The 20,225-nt window shown below is 55.0% G+C and overlaps 5 protein-coding genes across 5 annotated transcripts; 2 read left to right on the top strand and 3 right to left on the bottom strand.

Annotated features, from left to right (window-relative positions):
• Nucleotides 1–8,624: 8,624 nt before the first annotated feature.
• Nucleotides 8,625–9,140, bottom strand: CMQ_5697 (major facilitator superfamily transporter multidrug resistance; the record flags this gene model as incomplete). Its single annotated transcript, XM_014313284.1, has 1 exon — nt 8,625–9,140. One exon carries the CDS (start codon nt 9,138–9,140, stop codon nt 8,625–8,627), a length of 516 nt encoding a protein of 171 aa, XP_014168759.1.
• A 589-nt stretch (nt 9,141–9,729) lies between these two features.
• Nucleotides 9,730–10,443, bottom strand: CMQ_5761 (NAD dependent epimerase; the record flags this gene model as incomplete). Its single annotated transcript, XM_014313348.1, has 1 exon — nt 9,730–10,443. The coding sequence occupies one exon, from the start codon at nt 10,441–10,443 to the stop codon at nt 9,730–9,732; it is 714 nt and encodes a 237-aa protein (XP_014168823.1).
• Nucleotides 10,444–13,799: 3,356 nt separating this feature from the next.
• CMQ_5762 (alpha-ketoglutarate-dependent taurine dioxygenase) lies at nt 13,800–15,103 on the top strand (the record flags this gene model as incomplete). The annotated part of the gene is made up of 3 exons (XM_014313349.1): nt 13,800–13,964; nt 14,035–14,767; nt 14,853–15,103. 3 exons carry the CDS (start codon nt 13,800–13,802, stop codon nt 15,101–15,103), a joined length of 1,149 nt encoding a protein of 382 aa, XP_014168824.1.
• Nucleotides 15,104–15,648: 545 nt separating this feature from the next.
• CMQ_5760 (uncharacterized protein) lies at nt 15,649–16,827 on the bottom strand (the record flags this gene model as incomplete). Its single annotated transcript, XM_014313347.1, has 3 exons — nt 15,649–16,462; nt 16,525–16,570; nt 16,653–16,827. 3 exons carry the CDS (start codon nt 16,825–16,827, stop codon nt 15,649–15,651), a joined length of 1,035 nt encoding a protein of 344 aa, XP_014168822.1.
• Nucleotides 16,828–18,249: 1,422 nt separating this feature from the next.
• CMQ_5494 (uncharacterized protein) lies at nt 18,250–19,458 on the top strand (the record flags this gene model as incomplete). Its single annotated transcript, XM_014313081.1, has 1 exon — nt 18,250–19,458. One exon carries the CDS (start codon nt 18,250–18,252, stop codon nt 19,456–19,458), a length of 1,209 nt encoding a protein of 402 aa, XP_014168556.1.
• Between the last annotated feature and the right edge of the window lie 767 nt (nt 19,459–20,225).

Below are 20,225 nucleotides of genomic sequence, written 5' to 3' on the forward strand. Positions count from 1 at the left end.
AATGATCCCTCCGCTGGTTCACCAACGGAGACCTTGTTACGACTTTTACTTCCTCTAAATGACCGAGTTTGGATAACTTTCCGGCCCGGGGGGGCGGTTGCCCGCCCCCCTGGGCCAGTCCGAAAGCCTCACTGAGCCATTCAATCGGTAGTAGCGACGGGCGGTGTGTACAAAGGGCAGGGACGTAATCAACGCAAGTTGATGACTTGCGCTTACTAGGGATTCCTCGTTGAAGAGCAATAATTGCAATGCTCTATCCCCAGCACGACAGAGTTTCACAAGATTACCCAGGCCTTTCGGCCAAGGAAGAACTCGCTGGCTCTGTCAGTGTAACGCGCGTGCGGCCCAGAACATCTAAGGGCATCACAGACCTGTTATTGCCTCAAACTTCCATCGGCTTGAGCCGATAGTCCCTCTAAGAAGCCAGCGCGCTGCCAGAGCAACGCGGGCTATTTAGCAGGTTAAGGTCTCGTTCGTTATCGCGATTAGGCAGACAAATCACTCCACCAACTAAGAACGGCCATGCACCACCACCCACGAAATCAAGAAAGAGCTCTCAATCTGTCAATCCTCATCGTGTCTGGACCTGGTGAGTTTCCCCGTGTTGAGTCAAATTAAGCCGCAGGCTCCACCCCTGGTGGTGCCCTTCCGTCAATTTCTTTAAGTTTCAGCCTTGCGACCATACTCCCCCCAGAACCCAGAAACTTGTACTTTCGTGTAAGGTGCCGAACGGGTCAAAAAATAACACCGTCCGATCCCTAGTCGGCATAGTTTATGGTTAAGACTACGACGGTATCTGATCGTCTTCGATCCCCTAACTTTCGTTCCTGATTAATGAAAACATCCTTGGCAAATGCTTTCGCAGTAGTTAGTCTTCAGTAGATCCAAGAATTTCACCTCTGACAACTGAATACTGATGCCCCCGACTGTCCCTATTAATCATTACGGCGGTCCTAGAAACCAACAAAATAGAACCACACGTCCTATTCTATTATTCCATGCTAATGTATCCGAGCATAAGCCTGCTTTGAACACTCTAATTTTTTCAAAGTAAAAGTCCTGGTTCCCCGACACGCCCAGTGAAGGGCATGCGGCTCCCCAGAGGGAAAGGCCCGGCCGGACCAGTGCACGCGGTGAGGCGGACCGGCCAGCCAGGCCCAAGGTTCAACTACGAGCTTTTTAACTGCAACAACTTTAATATACGCTATTGGAGCTGGAATTACCGCGGCTGCTGGCACCAGACTTGCCCTCCAATTGTTCCTCGTTAAGGGAATTAAATTGTACTCATTCCAATTACAAGACCCAAAAGAGCCCTGTATCAGTATTTATTGTCACTACCTCCCCGAGTCGGGATTGGGTAATTTGCGCGCCTGCTGCCTTCCTTGGATGTAGTAGCCGTTTCTCAGGCTCCTTCTCCGGGGTCGAGCCCTAACCCTCCGTTACCCGTTGTCACCATGGCTGGCCAAGACCCAGCCGTCGAAAGTTGATAGGGCAGAGATTTGAATGAACCATCGCCGGCGCAAGGCCGTGCGATTCGAGCAGTTATTATGAATCACCAGTGAGCCCCGGAGGGCATTGGTTTTTAATCTAATAAATACATCCCTTCCGAAGTCGGGGTTTTCAGCATGTATTAGCTCTAGAATTACCACGGTTATCCAAGTAGTAAGGTACTATCAAATAGACGATAACTGATTTAATGAGCCATTCGCAGTTTCGCTGTATAATTGCTTATACTTAGACATGCATGGCTTAATCTTTGAGACAAGCATATGACTACTGGCAGAATCAACCAGGTAGCTATCGTCGCGCAACGTACTCCCCCCCGCGAGATCGCGGCGGGTTTCCCAGAGCGGCCGTGTCGCCGCACGCAGGGTGCGGCTAGCGGAGAAGCGATTCACTGACCAGGCTTCGGGCGCCGCGAGCGTCCCCAGCACGCAAGCAGGCCCGCGCCAGATCCCACAGGCAGCAATCGCCGCGCAGTGCACTCCCCCCCCCCGCAAGAGCGCGGCGGGTTGTCCACGGCGGAGAAGCGATTAGCTGACCTGCCGCGCTGACAGAGCGCCCCGGCGAGGCCAGGGCGATCCGCCAGGCGGCATCCATCTTCCCCCACAGAGTTCCCAAGAGCGGCACGGCCTACACTGCCCCGCGGACGAGCCGCGGGCGTGCCACCTAACCGCCCAAGGAGGAGGCCACGGCCCGCCGGTGCAGCTGATGCAGCGTTCCCGGCGAGAGGGTATCTCCTGTTGCTTCTGCCTGCCTGGCCGCAATGCCAAGCGAAAGCAGTAGCCCGACGGCGGCGCGGAGGGGGGATATGCCCCCCCGCGCCATCCGGCATCCTGGTTGAGTGGACGAACGAGCGCCACCGCTCCAGGGCATCGGACAGTCCCGTACGCCCGGGGCTCTAGCCTTATAAAGCGAGCCTCCCTCGACGCCGAAAGCAGTCCTTTAATTGAATATGGAACGTGTTTTATGGGCTTCGCCCAGGACGGGTGCCCAGGTAAACCGGGCAGCCCATCCTGAGTGCTGTGTCCGCCGCGCAGCGCCTGAGGCGGGGGGGGACAATGCAGAGTCGCTCGCGCTTCCCGCATGTTTTTTTTTTTTTTTTTCCCTCCCTCTCATAGCTCCACCGACACCTGCGTACCGGGGCTGCCAACAACCCGCGGCGACCCCATCGAGGGGCGCTTGTGGGGCGGCGCCGCGGGTTTGGCCGCGCAGGTCGAGAAAACCGACTCACGACCGCCCGCGCCGCCTGCGCAGAGAAACTCTCGCCGCCACGGGCGCCCGCCAGCGGTCGTTAACAAACTATAGGAGATTGGTAGGCGAAGGCCTGCCAGCTAATATATACGTGGCTGGAAGATGCGGTGTAGCGCAAACCCAGTGGGGCGTGGCGCAGCTAAGTGGCTGTGCTAGTCCCGTGCAACGTGTCAAGATAGTTCGTTAAGTCCGTCGCTTGGTAAGCGACTGGTTGCCGAACCGGTGCGTAGGGACGCGTGTGTGGAATACCCTTACACTATCCCCCCCCTCCCTAGGTGACGCCCCCGTCAGCCCAGAGGTGCACACGCGGCAGCCACTTGCTCGTTAAAAAACCTCCCCTTGTAGAGTTAGGAAAAAGAGTCAAGCGCTCCGGGTTATTGGCTGTCGCCGAGCGGTCGCGGACCGCTTGCTTGTGCGACTGCATTCGGGTAACGTGGAAGCGCACACGTACTGCTTGGTCCATGGCGGCAGTAAACGCCGGATCCTGCCTAATGCACGGGTCGTCCTGTTCGTTGGAGCTCCCCGGGAGGCGTGCAGCTCGGATCCTGGTCGGGGAACGCTCGGGTTGCCGCCGATGGGTGTTGCGAGGGGGCCAGCCTCGGACACCAGGTGCACAGGGGTGCAGTGTACGCCAACCGAAAACGGCGGCGCAGGGCTTGCGACTTCCGACCACCAGCAGGGCAGGACAGAGGCAACAGCGGCCGTTTGTCGCCCGCCGATCGTAGAACTGTCGCCTACCAGACAGCAGAGGCGGTCTGCCGCCAGGACGTCCCTTTGTCTGATTTCAGACGTTTCTCACCTTGCTGTCAAAGCAAGGTTAAGCGAGTTCTCAAGACGCATTTAGACGTCTGATAACGCGGCTTCTTTGTTGCCTTAGGGTAGAAAAGAGCGGGTGCATCCTATGATTTAAGACGAATTCGTCCGCACTCACAGGACTGCTCTTACCTCTTTAGCCCTTTTTTTTCTTCGATCCTACTTAAGTAGTAGGTCGATGCAACGGTTCGCGACTTCGCGCAGCGGCTAGCTAACGATCGCTTATAGACGATGTCCAACCAAAGCCGCTCCTAAGTCCTGATGGACTTTTTCGTGGATGCAGACTTTACGAAACGCCCTTCCTGGGCACACGCACCGTCTCCCGAGAGCGTAGGTCTCCGCTGGCACGGCGTCCGCTAAGCGATAGCTAACCCCATGGTAGGCTCCGTGTCTGAACTGCGTCCTTAAAGCCTATCTGGACGTCTACCACGAATTCTCGTGTGTAGCCACGCCAAAGAACCCGGCGCGCTGCGTCGGTTGTGTGGCCGACAACACGTCGTGCTTGCCAGTGAGTGCGTTAACTCGTGTGCGCCGGTAGCCGATTGCTAACCGACAGCTCCCCGAAGAGATCGAGGGCTTGGCCCGATACATTTGGGAATTTCTGGCCGGCACGAACGAGTTGCTGCTTCAGCGGATGACGGTCAACAATATCGTCGCAGCGCCGGGCGATTGCGCGGCAATCGCCCAAAGGTTGATAGCCCTGACGGCGGTGACCAAGGAACTTGGCCGCGCCTTGCAGGAAGACAAGTTGGAGCCCCCGGCGACCGACCAGCGCTCCCGGCGCGAACGTTTTGAGACGGCACAATGGGCTGCATTGCGTCTCGGTGTCCTCCACCAGTACCGGCGGGAGCCGGAGCTAACCCTGACGCCCGCCCAGCAGGCGGCAGAGGTTGCCCGGCTCCTGCCGCTTACGTCCCTAGACGTGGGCACGCCGTCGTAGGCGTGGACCCGAGTTGCCACTGCTCTTGAAGCAATGGCAAGTCCCTTTATCCCTATTGTCGAGTTATCGCTAACCCGTCGCCTAGGCCGATCCTTGTTCTATTATGCTTACCCTAGCACAGCGTGCTGCGGCTGTTTAAGCTGGCCGTAACGGCACGCTTTAGTACACAGCGGGAGCGGAGGGGCCGCTTAAGCGGATCCCGTAGACTATAGCGGCCCTGGTCGAGCTGGCCTAGACCAACTAGGTAGTGGTCTTCCCTCGGCTATTGCCTCCGGCGGCGCCTGGCAAGCGACGGGCCCGCGCTAAGTTGCCGACTTTAGCTAAGCGCTAGCGAGGCGCCAAGACCGTTTCCGGTGCCGCAGCCAGCGGCAGTGGGGCGGTCGCGGCAGCCAGTGGCAGTAGTGCGGCAGCATCTGGTGGGAGCGCGCCAGCGGGCGGCCAGTTGGCGGCCGGTGGAAACCATATGCCGGTCGGCGGAGGCTTGCCCAGCGGCGAGGAGGAACAGGGGGACGAGGATGACCCCGGCGAGGAGGGGGACGAAGAGGTCGAGGGGGCGTCTGCGGAGGAGGACAGTGACGAGTAGCCGGTGGCTGAGCGACAGCCCGCCGACGGTATTTTTTGGGTTTGTAGCTCTGGGGGGCGCCCCCAGAGCCGGAACAAGTAGTTCATAGTGCGCAATCGCGCAAGAAATGGCAGGAGTGGTCGACTAACGGTCGGCTTGCATGCGGCTAACCGTTGCCTCGTAGTCTTCCCATTTCTTATGAGTGCGCTTTGCAGTCTCTTGGTAAGACTGCAACTTGCGGCTGGCGTGCGCCAGGTGCTCTTCTGGTTCCCAGGTATTGTACTCGGCCGGCCAGCCTTTCTATTTTACTAGGAACCGGGTCCGCGACCCTTCGCCAAGGTGAGTGATGATGTCTTCGACCTTATACTCCTCCTGGTCTTCCACTATTTCTGGGAACGGGAGCTCTTCTCCCTCTTTCACTGTGGCGGTCCATGGTTCGAGGCGGGAAACGTGAAACACGTCGTGTTGGCGGGCGTACTGCGAAGGCAAGGCGACCCGATACGTAACCGGGCCCAGCTTCTTCACAATGCGGACGCGCAGGAAGGTCGGGTTTAGCTTCTTCGAGCCGGCCAGGTTTAGGTGCTTCGTCGACAAACCCACGAATTCGCCTTCAACGAATTCCTTGTGTAGGCGCCGCTTGTTGTAGCCCTTCTCCTGTTGGCGAATTGCTTTTTCCCACGACACTTCTAGCTTCTGCCTGACGGCCTGTAGCCGACCAACACGCTCTCGCACGCCCTCTACCGCGGCCTTAGTGAAAGGGAAGTCGTCCATGAAACGAGGGTGGTATGCGTATAACGCATAAAACGGGGAAGTCCCCGTTGTGGTGTGGCGGGCGTTGTTGTACGCGAATTCCGCAGTACTTAACACCCGCGTCCACTGGTGTTGCGAGCGACCGCAGAACGTTCGCAGAAAACGCTCCAAGGTCTGGTTCAGGATCTCAGTGCCACCGTCTGTCTGTGGGTGGTACGCCGTCGACATCATCAGCTGGACCCCTCGAAGGCACATCAGTTCCTGCCAAAATTGGCTGGTGAATAGGCTGTCCCTATCACTGACGATTACCTCCGGGATACCAAACTTGGTCTCCACGCGGTCGTAGATGAGTCGGGCGACCTCGGCAGCCGTGACCGTCTTCTGGGTGGGGATGAACATGCCGTGCTTCGTGTAGCGATCGACTACCACCAGGATAGCATCGTACAGACGGCCGTCCAAGCCCAAGCTTGGCCCAAGACCGGTCACGAAATCCACACTAATGTGCTGGAATGGCCGAACAGGCATAGGTAGGGACTGGAGGTATCCGTACGGCTTGTGCCGTGGGACCTTGTTGCTCATGCATAACGAACAGTTCGCGACGAACGCACGAACGTCAGTGGCCATGTCTGGCCAGTGGTACTTCCTGGTGAGGAGTTCCACGGTCTTGTGGACTCCCATATGGCCTGCCATAGGGGAGTCGTGGTGTAGACTAATTAGCCTTGCCCGCAGCTTGTCCGCCGATAGGACGACGATGCGATCCTTGTAGAACAAGGTGTTCCCTTTCCGCAGATAATAGGTGTTGTTCCCCCGGCTTCGTCTAGCCTTTGCAAACAGGTCGTCCAGTAATCGGTCTCGGCCTTGAGCGTCGCGAATGGTATTATACAGTTTGGAGGAGCACTAGGGTTGCAACGGCCGTTCTTGGCTGGTGGCGACCCGCGCCTCCTGTACTGATAACAACGGAGCTCTTGGCACAGGGAGCCCCGACGACTGGTCTGCGATCTGTAGCTTGCTAAGAAGCGAGGGGAGCACGTCATCGTACACAATATTACCTTTTATGTAGTCTGGTCGGCGGGACAGACCGTCTGCCGGGTTGGTAGACCTTAGGCGGTGCTCGATCTTAAAGTCAAACGCTGAGAGGCGGAACACCCATCGGGCAATTCGGTTCCGGAGATCCTTCGCCGATGCCTTGACGACGCCTTTTAGCGCCTGGTGGTCGGTCAGGACTACGAATGGGTCCTTTAGACCTTCCAAATAGTGACGCCAGTGCTCCAAGCTCTCGATGATGGCTAGGAGCTCTTGCTATCCTACTCTCTATCGCATCTTACGGTCTATTAACTTATGTAAGTAGTAAGCGACTAGTCGCTACTTGCCGTCTGCAAGCTAGGAGATAATGCCAGAGATGGCGTGGCCCGACGCATCCGTTTCCACCCGCGTGGGCTTCGTGTTATCATAGTGGCGGAGAATTGTTGCTGTTATAAATGCTGTCTTTAGCGATTTAAAAGCAACCTCTGCCTCTTTGGTTAACACGAACGGTTGCGTAGCGACGGCTCCGCGCTTGCGCGGCAGGCTAGGGCCTATCTTTGTTAACTTTGTTAGGGCCCGCACAATGCAAGAGTAGTGGGAAATAAAGCGTCTATAGAAGTTCGCGAATCCTAGAAAGGATTAAACGTCCCGTACGCACTCGGGGGCCTTCCATTCGGCGATGGCTTTGACCCGCTCGGGGTCCATGGCCAGCCCCTTTGTGGTAACGACAAACCCTAAGAAATCGATTTCCTCTTTAAAGAATTCGCACTTCTTGGGATTTGCATACAGCTGCGCGGCCTCTAGCCGCTCGAAAACCAATCGGAGGTGCTTTTCGTGCTCCTCCTTGGTCTGGGAGTAGATCAAGATGTTATCTAAATACACCTCGCAGACCGTGCCCACCAGCCCTGCCAGTGCGCGGTGGATATATGCTTAAAATGTGGCCGGCGCGTTGGTTAGTCCAAAGGGCATAACACGAAACTCGAAGAGCCCGTATTTCGTTCGGAAAGCGGTCTTCCACTAATCGGAGGCCTTAACCCGGATCCTGTGGTACGCTTCCTTCATGTCTACCTTAGAGAACACCTTCGCGCCGTCCAAGCGATCCAACAGCTCACTGATTAACGGGAGGGGGTAGCGGTCCTTCTTAGTCACCCGATTCAGACCCCGGTAGTCGACGCACATGCGAAGAGTACCGTCCTTCTTCGGGACGAAGATCACTGGGGCTCCGGCCGGACTGTTGCTGTGGGCGATCCGCCCGTTCGCCAACGACTCGTCGATGAAGCGGCGGAGCTCCTCTTGCTAGGCGGGAGACAGCAGGTATAGCAGGCTATACGGCACCTTTACGCCGTCTTCTAGCTTAATCAAGTGCTCCGCGTCCGCTAACAAGGGTAGTTCCTTCGCCTTGTTAGTGTTGAACACTTTAGCGAAGGGTTGTATGCAGAACGGCGGTCGCTAGCTAGGGTCTAGTAGAGCCGGATCAACGTCTACGGTAGGAATGTCTAGTTTATAGAGACTTAGATTTAACTGCGTTAAGCAGATGGCAAACGACTCCTCGCCGTTGCATAGGCGTTAGATCATCCGCTCAAAGGTCTTAAAAACTATAATAGCGAATGACCAAGCCTGTTGGACAGTGTCAATGACAACGCCTAGAAACCCTAGTCCTTTATAACTTAGGATGAGGAAGGCCCTTGATTGGTATTTCTTCTCCTTGATAATCTCAGATATCATCGTCCGGCTTCAATGTGCCATTAGCATTCCTACCCAGCTAGACGAGACGGTGAATGCTCACATGATTCCCACTGTGCCGTTGATCCCACCGCCAAAAATGCGCCAAAAGGCAGACCAAAAGAAAGACGTCGCAAATCCATAGCCGATACACGACACAGCCGTGCCGGCAAGCCCAAGGACGAGAACTGGTTTGCGTCCGCACCAGCTAGTGTCCGCCGCCTTTCCCCAGAGCACAGCAGTGAGGACCTGTGCGCCCGTGAAGCAGCCCTGCAAGATACCGGCCTGGATAGAGACCTGGGCGTCTGATAAGGTGCTATTGAGCGACTTGAGCTGGTAGTAGGCATACGCCTGCAAGGAGGCGACCTGCAAAAAGTCGACAAAGCGACACAAGAAGAGTATGGCGAGCTGTCCCTTCCGGGGTAGTGCCATCCAGGTTATCGGTCCCGTCTGGTCGGCCACAGAAATAGGGACATCATCAAGGCCTATGGCTGAATTGCGGATACTTTGTAAGCTCTCGGCCGAGCTAAGGCGCCGGTGCAGAGCTGCGGTTGCCGTCCTGGAACCTATTGCCATAGCTGGTTTCTTGAATCCGTTTCCATATCTGCTTGTCAAGTACGACGTACGGAATACCTCCACCGAGCAATAAGTCGCAGACCTATATACCCTTTCTCTACTCCGTAGATATCTTCTTTTCCTCCACGGCACCCCCTTATGACCCCCTCCCACCCCATCTCTCCCCTAGCCCCTCTTGATTAGATATGAGCTGGCAACCTACGCGGCCGATAATTATGGGGAATCTAATGGTTTCTACGGAGTACGTGTGTGTTGTTAAATTGCACCTAACTCGATGTTCTCTACTCCACATACCCAATATTTTTGACAGACATTCATAGGGATGATCCACGCAGCCTACGTCAGATAAATTACAGTGGGGAAATATACGCGGCCGATGAGTTCCATTTAGACATCCAGAACGATGATCAGCGCAGACTGCAATACCTCATGGGGACCGAACATTATTGGATAATACATGAGTAGCAGTTCCATGTACGTGGAAGATCTATGAAAATCTAGGCCATACGTTGTGTCTATGGAAACAATATATACAGGAGGGAAGTAATACAACATTGGGAAAAAGTGCATGGCGCGGCAAAAGTCTAGGCTATTTCGCTGTCCCCAGCACCCTGATAATCATTACCCAGAGACCTATAACGGCAGTGCTTCTCAACAGCCAACGCAGAGTGACGTTCGCTATCTGCATGCGGTTTCGATGGCGCGACCGAGCCACAAAGACGGCCTTGTCGTTGATACTGGGGAACTGCGCGTACTTTGGCACAGGTTGTTCCAGAAAGCGACAAAGTGGTTCCCAGCCGTCAGAGATGCGGTACTCGAGCAAGCGTTCTGGAGGCACGAGGGTGCGCACATCGTCGTGGTGCCGCATGAAGATGGCCTTGCCTCGATTGGGAAAGTCACCCTCGAAGAAGGTGTCAAAGAACTTGCGTATCATGGGCTGATACATACCGGCAGCCCAACTAACGTACGACAGCAGACGCAGCTCTGGATCCATAGCTCGCCAGTAAAACGTCTTCATCGTGGACGCATGCCAGCTGTCGACGTCGCGCGTAATGAGGATAACCTTTGCCTCGGGATAGGCCTCGATCAGCTCGGGAGCAAAGGCCACTGCGGGCCAGTCGCAAACGGCCTGGCACTTTCCCAGCAGCCGGTCCCAGTCATCGCGAGTAAACGGCTTCCCCACGCCGTCATACTTTGCCGTAAGGGCGTCCATCCACATGAGCGCATCGGGCGGGTTCTCGATCGAGCAGCTCATCATATGGTACGTGTCTACGTAGCCTAGCATTTGCATAGCCTCCCGCATAGCTATGTCGTCGGTCTGTCAGATACGAACCAAGAAAAGGTAAGAGACGGAGGCACGTGGCCAAAACATACATGCAGTTCCTGTGCGGCCGAGCCCAAGGATCAGGACACGCATAGGCACCTTTCGCCTACATGTTCGCCGGTCTATGTCGGTGTCGTTGGTGAAGATGTCTGTGATAGGCTTACGCCGGTATTGTGCTGAGTAAGCCATAGTAAGTATATGATGGTTTCAGCCGATTAGGAGGGTTAGCGCAATGAGAGGAAGCTGAAGAGAACGTCATGGCTATCACGGACAACTATCTTTCTACAGGAGTATTAAACAAAATTCATTTGTTTGATAACTTACGGCGTACGGAGTACGCAGCACTTCTACGGTGCTCCACTACTCCTTTTCAAATGTACAGGGAACTTGGCGGCCCGCCGCGTAATCCCCCTTCTCTATACTTTCGCGTCATCCTACATCGTCTGATACCATTTGTAACATTGTCTTAGCATACTCATTAGCCCCTGTCGCCAAATTCTATTTCGGTCTTCTGCGAATCGAGATTAACTCTAGTATTCAGGGACAAAGGTTAAGGGCACTTCGGCTTTTTGTTCTGAATTTGTAGATAATTCTTAAACCTTCGTCTATAGATGCCTCGGAAAATGTTGATCCAAAAATAAAGTTAACGGACGGCAGAAGGTATTTACAACTTCGTATTGTTCACAGAAACGAGCAATGTAGAATAGAAAGACATGTTAGATATCGAAGGGGTCCTTTTTAAAATAAAATTAAAGCTATTCTGTGTTTCTCTGTGCACACATTATCGAAACCAGCCTATTTTTCTCTTACGCCTTTCCCCTTTACATTTAAAACTGGCAATGGCTTACTGTGCAACAGCAAAAATCCACGCATCTTTTAAGGTTAGAAAACACGTCCAGTCGCTCTCCAATTTCAGTGCAATTTGTCAAACGGGAGGCAGAACCACTGTCATCCTCTGAAAAGCATTTGGCCAGCCTGCCAAAGAGCTAGCAGGTTACCTCGGCTGCTCGCAAACCCCTCTCTCCCCCCCCCCCCCCCCTCTTTCGTGGGTTTTTCGCGGCGCACTCAGCACCTTCAAGCACGGGTAAAGAGCCAAAATACAACCACAATCTATGCATAAAACGTGACAAGAAATAGACTTTACTACTCTTGTGGCTAGGTCCTTCTCCTTCCTCTCCTCTCTCTGTCCTTGTCATATACCAAGGCAGAACAGTCTTGGACATAATGGCGATAAGATGTGGTTCTTGAAAACGCATCACCAGTTCGAAAATCTTACCGGACGGACCCTATTGGAGGCGCAAAGTCGTCTTTGCCTCTGCCGAAGATTTCTTCATGTACAAGTGCAGCGAAGGCCTGGTGTGGAGTTGTTGTCCCGATGATCTTTGTATCTGGATTATGAAAACCAACATTCTATATTCAGGAGTATGGACCGAAATGGTGGCATCCATTTCCGCAAATTAATCGGAAAAGGACTGCGAAATCACGCTTATACAGAGTCTTGAGCACAAGTCGAGTAGGCACGGAATCTGTTCGAGCAACGGGCAGCTTTTGATAGTATCGTACCACCTACACCATGTACAAAAGTAGAGACCCAACACCTTACAGGTTGCTAGGTTCGGTTTTCGCGGGCCTAAGCCTGCCTCTTTTTCCGTGCTCGCCAAGAAGGGTAGCACAATAGGCTTTGGCTGCAGTCATGGTACTTGCAGCACTGTGCTTCAATTTAGAACATGCAACCGGCACAAGGCATACATAGTTCCACCAAAGAGTGGCAGCTAAATTAGGGGGTGGTTGTGCGCGGGGCCTTTTCTTAATCTGAGAGATAGACGTGGCTGTAGAGGTAGCGAGTTTCGCACGTTAATATATCTGAACACGGCTACAAACAAGGCTTGCCAACGACAAGTCTCGAACTCGACCATGTACTCTGTTACCCTGAGCAGGCCGCTCTGCATCTTCTCTGTAAGAACGGGCTTGGTATTAAGCTCCTGGTGATTGTTTAGCTAAATAGCTTTTGCGTCGCTATTATTGAGCATAAACCGTACCTAGAGGTCACGATACACCTGGGCTCGATCCAAGATACCAGAACATAGCGAAACGTGCTCAGACATGGGCGGTTCTGCACTCCAATGCGGCTACAAGTCAACGTCCTTAGGATGCAGTCCATCGACAATATGCGCATATGTTAGCTCGGTCTCGGGCAAAGAGAGTAGATTTTCAGCGCCTGACAAAAGATGGCTAACGATACAATAGTTAAACTGGCAGATAGAGCCATCGTGGATGTAAAATCATACGTTCACTACATTTACAAAATCCCTGTGATCGGATTATTCGCAGTACTCCGTAACCCGCCGTATATCCTCTCCTACATACTATCCAGATAACCGAATTTAGTAAAGTTACTTGTGAAACAATAGGCGCTGTGTACGGAGTACTAAATATACGAATACTCAGCTGTCGTGAGGGAAACAGACGACACTTGACATTGCATATACTATCCGTGTTGCCATCAATAGTGCATTCTACCAAAGACGTTTAACGTAACTACCAGCTATCGATCCTATCAGTCATTTTCCCTTCCTAGGGTACCTCAAGGGGCTTACTGTTCTTGTCCTTTACATCTCCACCGAGAGCTTTTGGTTTGAAAGCTAGTCAGTCAAATGAAACGCATTAGTGACATCTGAGATCTTTTCCTTATCCTATCGGACTGGATGAAATCATTTATAACGTACAACGGCCATGTAATTCCGTCCCTCCCATAGGTCGCATCCGAGCAGATGTGCATGCTAGCGAACCGGCCGTATCTTTTACAGTTACATGGCGCAGCAGCGTGTGCCCGGTTCTCGTACGTGTGTTTGCTTACTAAGCGCCGCCCCTTCGTGCACTACGACACATCTTGACGGCATCTCGCAAGCACAGTCAAATATTGCAACTGTCTTGGCTGTTTTAGGGGTGCTTCTGGAAGTCCCTGCCGAGAAGGCGCCGAGAATTCCGTTATAGATATGCAACTACGGGGATTGGTAAGTGGGAATTTATGGTCGATGGCGTCATCGCATCCATGGATAACAACATCGAAGGTATCGCACAGGTTATGACATGACCCATTGGCTTGTCGTTGTCGAACGATCCCCCCTGCTCGTGCTGTACTAACGGGAGCCCCTCCTATGGCGTATGGGTGCCAATGGAGTATAAAGACGCGCCGGCGGGCTTCTACCCTTTGCTGGAGAAAGAATGCCGTGGCTTCAGTTTCTCCCTCAGCATCTTACTCTCCTAGCAACATCCACAGGAAGCAGTTCTTTTCGGAATTCTCTGAAATTCTCTGAAGCACCCACACCAGGACCATGGCACCACCATCTGCCGTCGAGACCGTAACGGTGCCGACAAAGCTGCAGCCGCTGAAGCTGCACACGACCACTGCAGCAACGGGCGACTACAAGCAGCTGTCGCCGGCCGAGATCGACCGGGAGGGAGAGGAGCATGGTACAGACAAGTTTGCCGCAGCCAAGGTGGGTTTCCGGTGACGGCAAGTGCATGAAGGCGCTTCCCGGCTGACTCCAGCTTTGCGCTGTTTCGCAGTACACAAACTACCTGCCGACATGGGACCACACGGAAAAGTACCCGCCGCTGGTACCGTTTGAGCACGTGGAGCATGGCAAGGATGCGGACCGGACGTTCCCGGACCTGTTGCCGGCGACGGCACAGGTAACGGAGCTGACGCCGACGACGGGCAGTGAGGTGCGTGGCGTGCAGCTGAGCCAGCTCTCGGATGCAGGCAAAAACCAGCTAGCACGGTTCGTGGCCGAGCGCAAGGTGGTAGCCTTCCGGGAGCAGGACCTGGCCGATCTGCCGATCGCGGACGCGCTCGCGTTTGGTGGCTACTTTGGGCGTCACCACATCCACCCGACGTCGGGCCAGCCGGCCGGCTATCCGGAGATCCATCTGGTGCATCGCGGTGCCGGCGACAAGTTTGCGGAACAGTTCTTTGCCACGCGCACCAACAGCGTCGCCTGGCACTCGGACGTCTCGTACGAGCTGCAGCCGCCCGGCACCACGTTCCTCTACATTCTTGACGGCCCGGCCAGCGGCGGCGACACGCTCTTTGTCAACGCCGCTGAGGCGTACAACCGCCTCAGCCCGGGCCTGCAGCAGCGCCTGCACGGACTTCAGGCCACCCACTCCGGCATCGAGCAGGCCAACACCAGCAAAGCCCGCGGCAGCATCACGCGCCGCGAGCCCGTCTTCCATGCCCATCCTGTTGTGCGCACTCACCCGGCCACTGGCGAGAAGGCCATCTATGTGAACCCGCAGTGTATGTCTTTGCTCTCTTCTTTCTTCCTTTCTTCCTTTCTTCCTTTCTTCCTTTCTTCCTTTCCCTTGTTCCCGCTGACCATCAGTCACTCGCGAGATTGTCGGCTTCAAAAAGGAAGAGTCCGACGCTCTGCTCAAGTTCCTCTACGACCACCTCGCCTATGGCGCCGACTTCCAGGCCCGTGTCAAGTGGGAGCCCGGCACTGTCGTCATCTGGGACAACCGCGTCACCCAGCATTCTGCCCTCGTCGACTGGAGGAGCGGCGACCGTCGCCATCTGGCACGCATCACGCCCCAGGCCGAGCGGCCGTACGAGACCCCGTTCGTCCCGGCTTGATGGGCAGGCGTAGGTGACGTGGATATATGCACGCAAAAGAAATGTACTGAATAGTCTTTGCTCGTTACAGAAATGACGGAATGATATCAAGACCTTCAAAGGGGAACACTCATCTGCTGAGGATAGTACTGCAAATTGAGCAAACTTGGCGTAGAGGAGCAGGTATTCCGTACAGCAGCGCTGTTCCACGTCCAGAACTGCTGAGGTCTACTGCTTTCCACGATAGCAGTGGCAAAAAGCGCACACAGGACCAGTGAGGAAAAAGAGCGGCGCAAGCAGACATGCGCACTCTAAAAAAACCGGTAGCAATAGGGTTCGAACCTATGCGGCCGAAGCCATAAGATTTCAAGTCTTACCCATTAACCACTCTGGCATACTACCCAGTTAAAACGAGAAATCGGCTATGTCAAATCATGATGGATAGAGCCCCGGACACAACGTCTCGTCTGCTGCCCGCTTCGAGAGCGCTGCGTATGTTGAGGTTTTACCTTTACTCCGCCATTGGCCAGCCGCCAAGGTCCCAGTGCCGGGCTGCTTTGCCACTTTCAGCCTTTGCAGCTGAACAGGTCCACATCCTCTGTCTCTTTCTTGACTGCTGCGCTCGCCATGTCCGTGTTTCTCTCCTGCCCCGGTCTCCATCTCTGCTGATTTTGCTGCTGTCGCTGTGCCTTTTCTCGCTGACGGCGCTGGCGTATCTTCTGCAGCAAGCCGCTCATGTCCAGGCTGTCTGATGCGTCGCTGCTGTCCGTGTCTCTGTTGTCTCGACCTGCGTCTGGCCTGCTCTCGTTTGCGGTCGTCGACGTGGCTGAATCAAAAGAAAAGGCCAACCTGTCCATAGTGTCGACAGCGGCCACCTGACCCCGTCTTAAAGCAGACTCTTTCAGGATGGACGGTCCGTCCAGATCGTCCTCGTCGTCCTCATCATCCTCCGTCTCTACGTCGAGACGTTTCGCCTCAACTGGCCGTCGTGATGAAGCCGCCAGAAGCGGCACGAGCGCCACCTTCCGCCCGGTGCCCTCCATGATGTTCTGCAGCGCCGTGCCCTTCCACGGCGCATCCTCGTGCACGTCCGCGTCCTCGTCCTCGCCACCGCCGCTGCCAAACGCCCACTGCAGACCGCGCTGCAGCTTCTCGGCGCGCCTGTCTGCCTCCTGCTGTCGCCGCACCGATGGTGTCGGGCCGTCCGTAACGGGCCGCGAAATGTTGCGTATGGCCTCGGCGCCCAGACTCTTAGCCGTCGTTTTCAGCCGATGGTACTCGGCCGCGTGCAGGTGGGCTGTGAATTCGTGGGCCACGGAAAGAAGCTCGTCCTCCACCATGCGGTACTGGTCGTCATGATCCATGCCGGCGATCATGAAGCTGGGGCCAGAGGTTTCAGCTTGTAGCAGCCAACAAGTCTCTACTGCGAAGCAAAAACTTACGTCTCTGAAGGAGGCGCCGGTGGTGGAGATGTAGACGGCGAACGGACTGTAGGGAGTCCGGTCAGAGAAGAAAGCCCCAAACACCATAAAATGTAAAATCACATGTCGCAAAGTGCAGGGCAACTCACATTTGCGCGCCACGGCACTCGCCCGTGAATCTCTCGATACTGACGGTTCTCTGACCCTCGCCTGGGGACTGTCATCGTCATGTGCCATCGGCGCCGGACGCGACGACGAAGAGTGCCGCGGCACAGAATTTCGTGAACGTTCTTGTCTCCTGTCCCATGGAAGCTTGCGGACCATAGCGACGATGGCGCATGGGAGAAATTTGCAGGGCGAGTTCGCCCAGTTTGCAGAAACCGTTTGGAAGAACGGTAACGCGACAGTTTTAGTGGGGTTCAACCCACAGTGCCTGGCACGGCTATAGGATACAATATCTCCATGTTGATACAGTGTGCAGATCCTCGAATACTGTATGGGATGTTGGGTTTCCCTTTCATGCATCCTGGGTTGCCTCAAAGGGCCATTTCCAGGGGTATAGTATGCATAGACATGCGGCTGCATTGCTGCGACCAGGATCCAGCGCATCAAAGCAATCCTGTCAGGTTGGCCGCAGCAAACGGTCGCGCAAGGGCTGCCTCTACTTCCTACTTCGGCTTTTCCCCTGCATTTCACGTCTTCTTTTCTGCCAGTAGCAGATCGTCCCTTGGACACCACTCCGCATCGGGCTGAAAGGATTTTGCAAGGCAGCGCCAGTGACAAGCCAGGGCATCTACCGCAGCTCATTCGCACAGATCAGACGCTCTGCGATCTTTGGGCACAGCCCCACCGGTGATCGAGACAGCCTGTACCTGTTTGCCACTGTGCACTACTGGGAGGGAGGGGAAGCGCTACGTCTCACCACCTCCTGTCTAGCTGGCCGCGAAGTGTCAGCCATTCAGGCATGCTGGGAAATGCACAAGCGTGTGGCTCACGATGGTGGTAGACGCACAGGTCGCCTGCAGCCACGACAGAGCAGGCAGTGCTGGCCAATGGCTTAGATGCCCCGCTGTGAACCCGGTTCCAGGATTAGACTGCCCCGTCCAGTCGCTACGCTGTGGTTGGTCACGGCATGCACGTTCGTTTCCTCGTATATATGCATATTAGTGTATATATGCATATACCCAGAAACGCCCCCTGCTTTCCCTGTTCACTTCTTGTTCAGACGCTCTGGCCTGCAGTGCCCATTGTTTGAAGGACATAGTCACAGAAAGTCTGGCGGTCCAGCAGCCCATTCAGAGCTGCTGCCTGAAAGATCTTGAAACATGTCGGTGGGGGTAGGACTGCGGATTATGAACATGATCCGAGCCATGAACAGACATGCTTATGAACAGCAAGAGAGCGTTTGGCTGGAGGCCTGTCGAGCCCCATCTTGTCCAAAGTCCTGTTCAGGGCCTTGTATTCTACTTGTTCATCAAGCCGCGGCGCCTTCGGCCAGCCGTTTGGTAGCCAGGTATAAAGCAGTCACTCCGTCATGCTATTCACATCGGCCCTTCTTGGCTGGACAACTACCTACCACCATTTTTTATTTCTATTCAGCATATCAGGCTTTTTTCATATCCAGCTATTTATTCCTTCATCGCTTTTCTCCTCCTCTTAACCATCGACCTACAGATTTTCCCACCTCTATACTCCATTCTCTCGTACAGAGACACTCAATCCTAAGAACCAACTTTCTCATTCAAAATGTACACATATATCTTCACGGCCGTGGTCGTGTCCATGCTCTGGGCTTCGCAGGCGGTAGCCCACTTGACACTGGCCACGCCCGTCCCCTTTGGCACGCCCGACAACTCGCCCCTGAGCACATCTGGCTCCAACTTTCCCTGCCAGATCGTCGGGACCGCTGCCACTTTCTACGACCGCTCCTCAGCAACCAACAACACCATGGCCGTGGGCGAGACGCAGACGCTCAGCTTCAAAGGCAGCGCGGTGCACGGTGGCGGCTCATGCCAGCTGGCCGTCACGTCTGAGCAGCAGCCGACCTCATCGACCACGTGGCAGGTGATCCTCAGCATCGAGGGCGGCTGTCCCACCACCGACGGCAACGGGCCCAGCACGTACGACTACTCGATCCCGGACTCGATCTCGCCCGGCGACTACGTCTTCGCCTGGACCTGGGTCAGCAAGGAGTCCGGCGCCCCCGAGTACTACATGAACTGCGCGCCCATCACGGTGACAGCGGCTTCGCCCGGCAAGCGGTCAGAGGTCAAGACTACGGTGGCCGCCCGAGACTCGTCGGCGCTGCCGAACCTGTTTGTGGCCAACCTCGACTCCATCAACAGCTGCAAGACTACGACCGGCACCGACCCGCTCTTCCCCGACCCGGGCCCGAACGTGTCCAAGCCGAGCAAGATGACGACCAACTACCAGTCGCCCGCGGGCACCAACTGTTTCCCGCTCGGCGCCACAGACAGCAGCAGCAGCTCGACCTCGGCCGCTTCTCCCTCTACCTCCGGCAGCTCAGCCACGGCATCTGCTGTGACAGTTGCAGCTGACTCATCGTCTTCCTCGACATCGACCACCCTCTCGACCGCCGTGGTTGCTACCTCTTCTGCCAACGCTGCTGCTGCTACGACTGCCGCGACCGAGACGGCAACGACGACACCGGCTACTGCCGCTGCCGCAACCACCTCCTCCGTCTCTGCCTCAACACAGGCGTCTGGCAGCACCAACGGCACGCCGGCTGCCGGCAGCAGCCTCAGCGGCTCTTGCATGTCCGAGGGCACCTTCAACTGTGTCGGGGGCAGCAAGTACCAGCAGTGTGCCAGCGGCTCGTGGACAGCATTCCAGGCAATGCCGGCCGGCACCAAGTGCCAGGACGGACAGAGCACGACGCTGTGGTCCCGCGACCGTAACATGCGGCGCATGCGGCGCGTGCGTCGCAACCTGTAACAGACAGAACGACGAGAATGGATTTGTAAGATATGATACCTGTATTTGAGCGGATAAACGCCGATCTCCTAAAGAGCTACATCAGAGCAGGTCTCATACATTTGAAGCTCTACAGAGGGACATAACCGAGGGGAACGAGATGAATCAGATAGAAACTGCAATTCAAACACTACCCATACGCACAACTATAATTTATAATGCGCCGTAGCAAGACGTCTATTTGCCGTTGTACTTGTGACGGATATAGAAGAGACAAGCCAGCAGGTCTAAGAGAGCAGTACCACACGGTAGCCACAGTTTCTAGCTTGGGTGTTGAGAACTTGCGGCTACGTGACAAACTGGTGGCTATATGTGTCGCCCACGCATCGTGAACGGCACCGACACAATGCGAGTTTGTGTCACTCGTGAGAAGGCTGACACCGTGCCTCTGACAATTATCATCTAGCATGGTGCAACTCGATTCTCGAAGTCGAAACGAACGAGGTCGATAAGTCACGTGAACGCAAGCTGAGCATTTGCAAACGCATATAATTTGAACATTGATCGTCTTGGCAAACCATTTACATCAGACATTTAACCCATTCCGTTCCGATCCCAGACCCCCTGACCAGAATACAATATTAAATACATAGCAAACGCCGTGCCAATTCACGTAGCACTTCCCTGGAACTCTTCAAAAGCGCACCTCAGCTCTCTCTGCGTCCACTCTGCCCATTACTTGAGAGAGGACCAAGTAGGCCTGCTGTGTCGTGCGTTCCTGGCTCCAA

Source organism: Grosmannia clavigera (genome assembly GCF_000143105.1).
Source record: "Grosmannia clavigera kw1407 unplaced genomic scaffold GCSC_89, whole genome shotgun sequence".
NCBI classification, from domain to species: domain Eukaryota; kingdom Fungi; phylum Ascomycota; class Sordariomycetes; order Ophiostomatales; family Ophiostomataceae; genus Leptographium; species Leptographium clavigerum.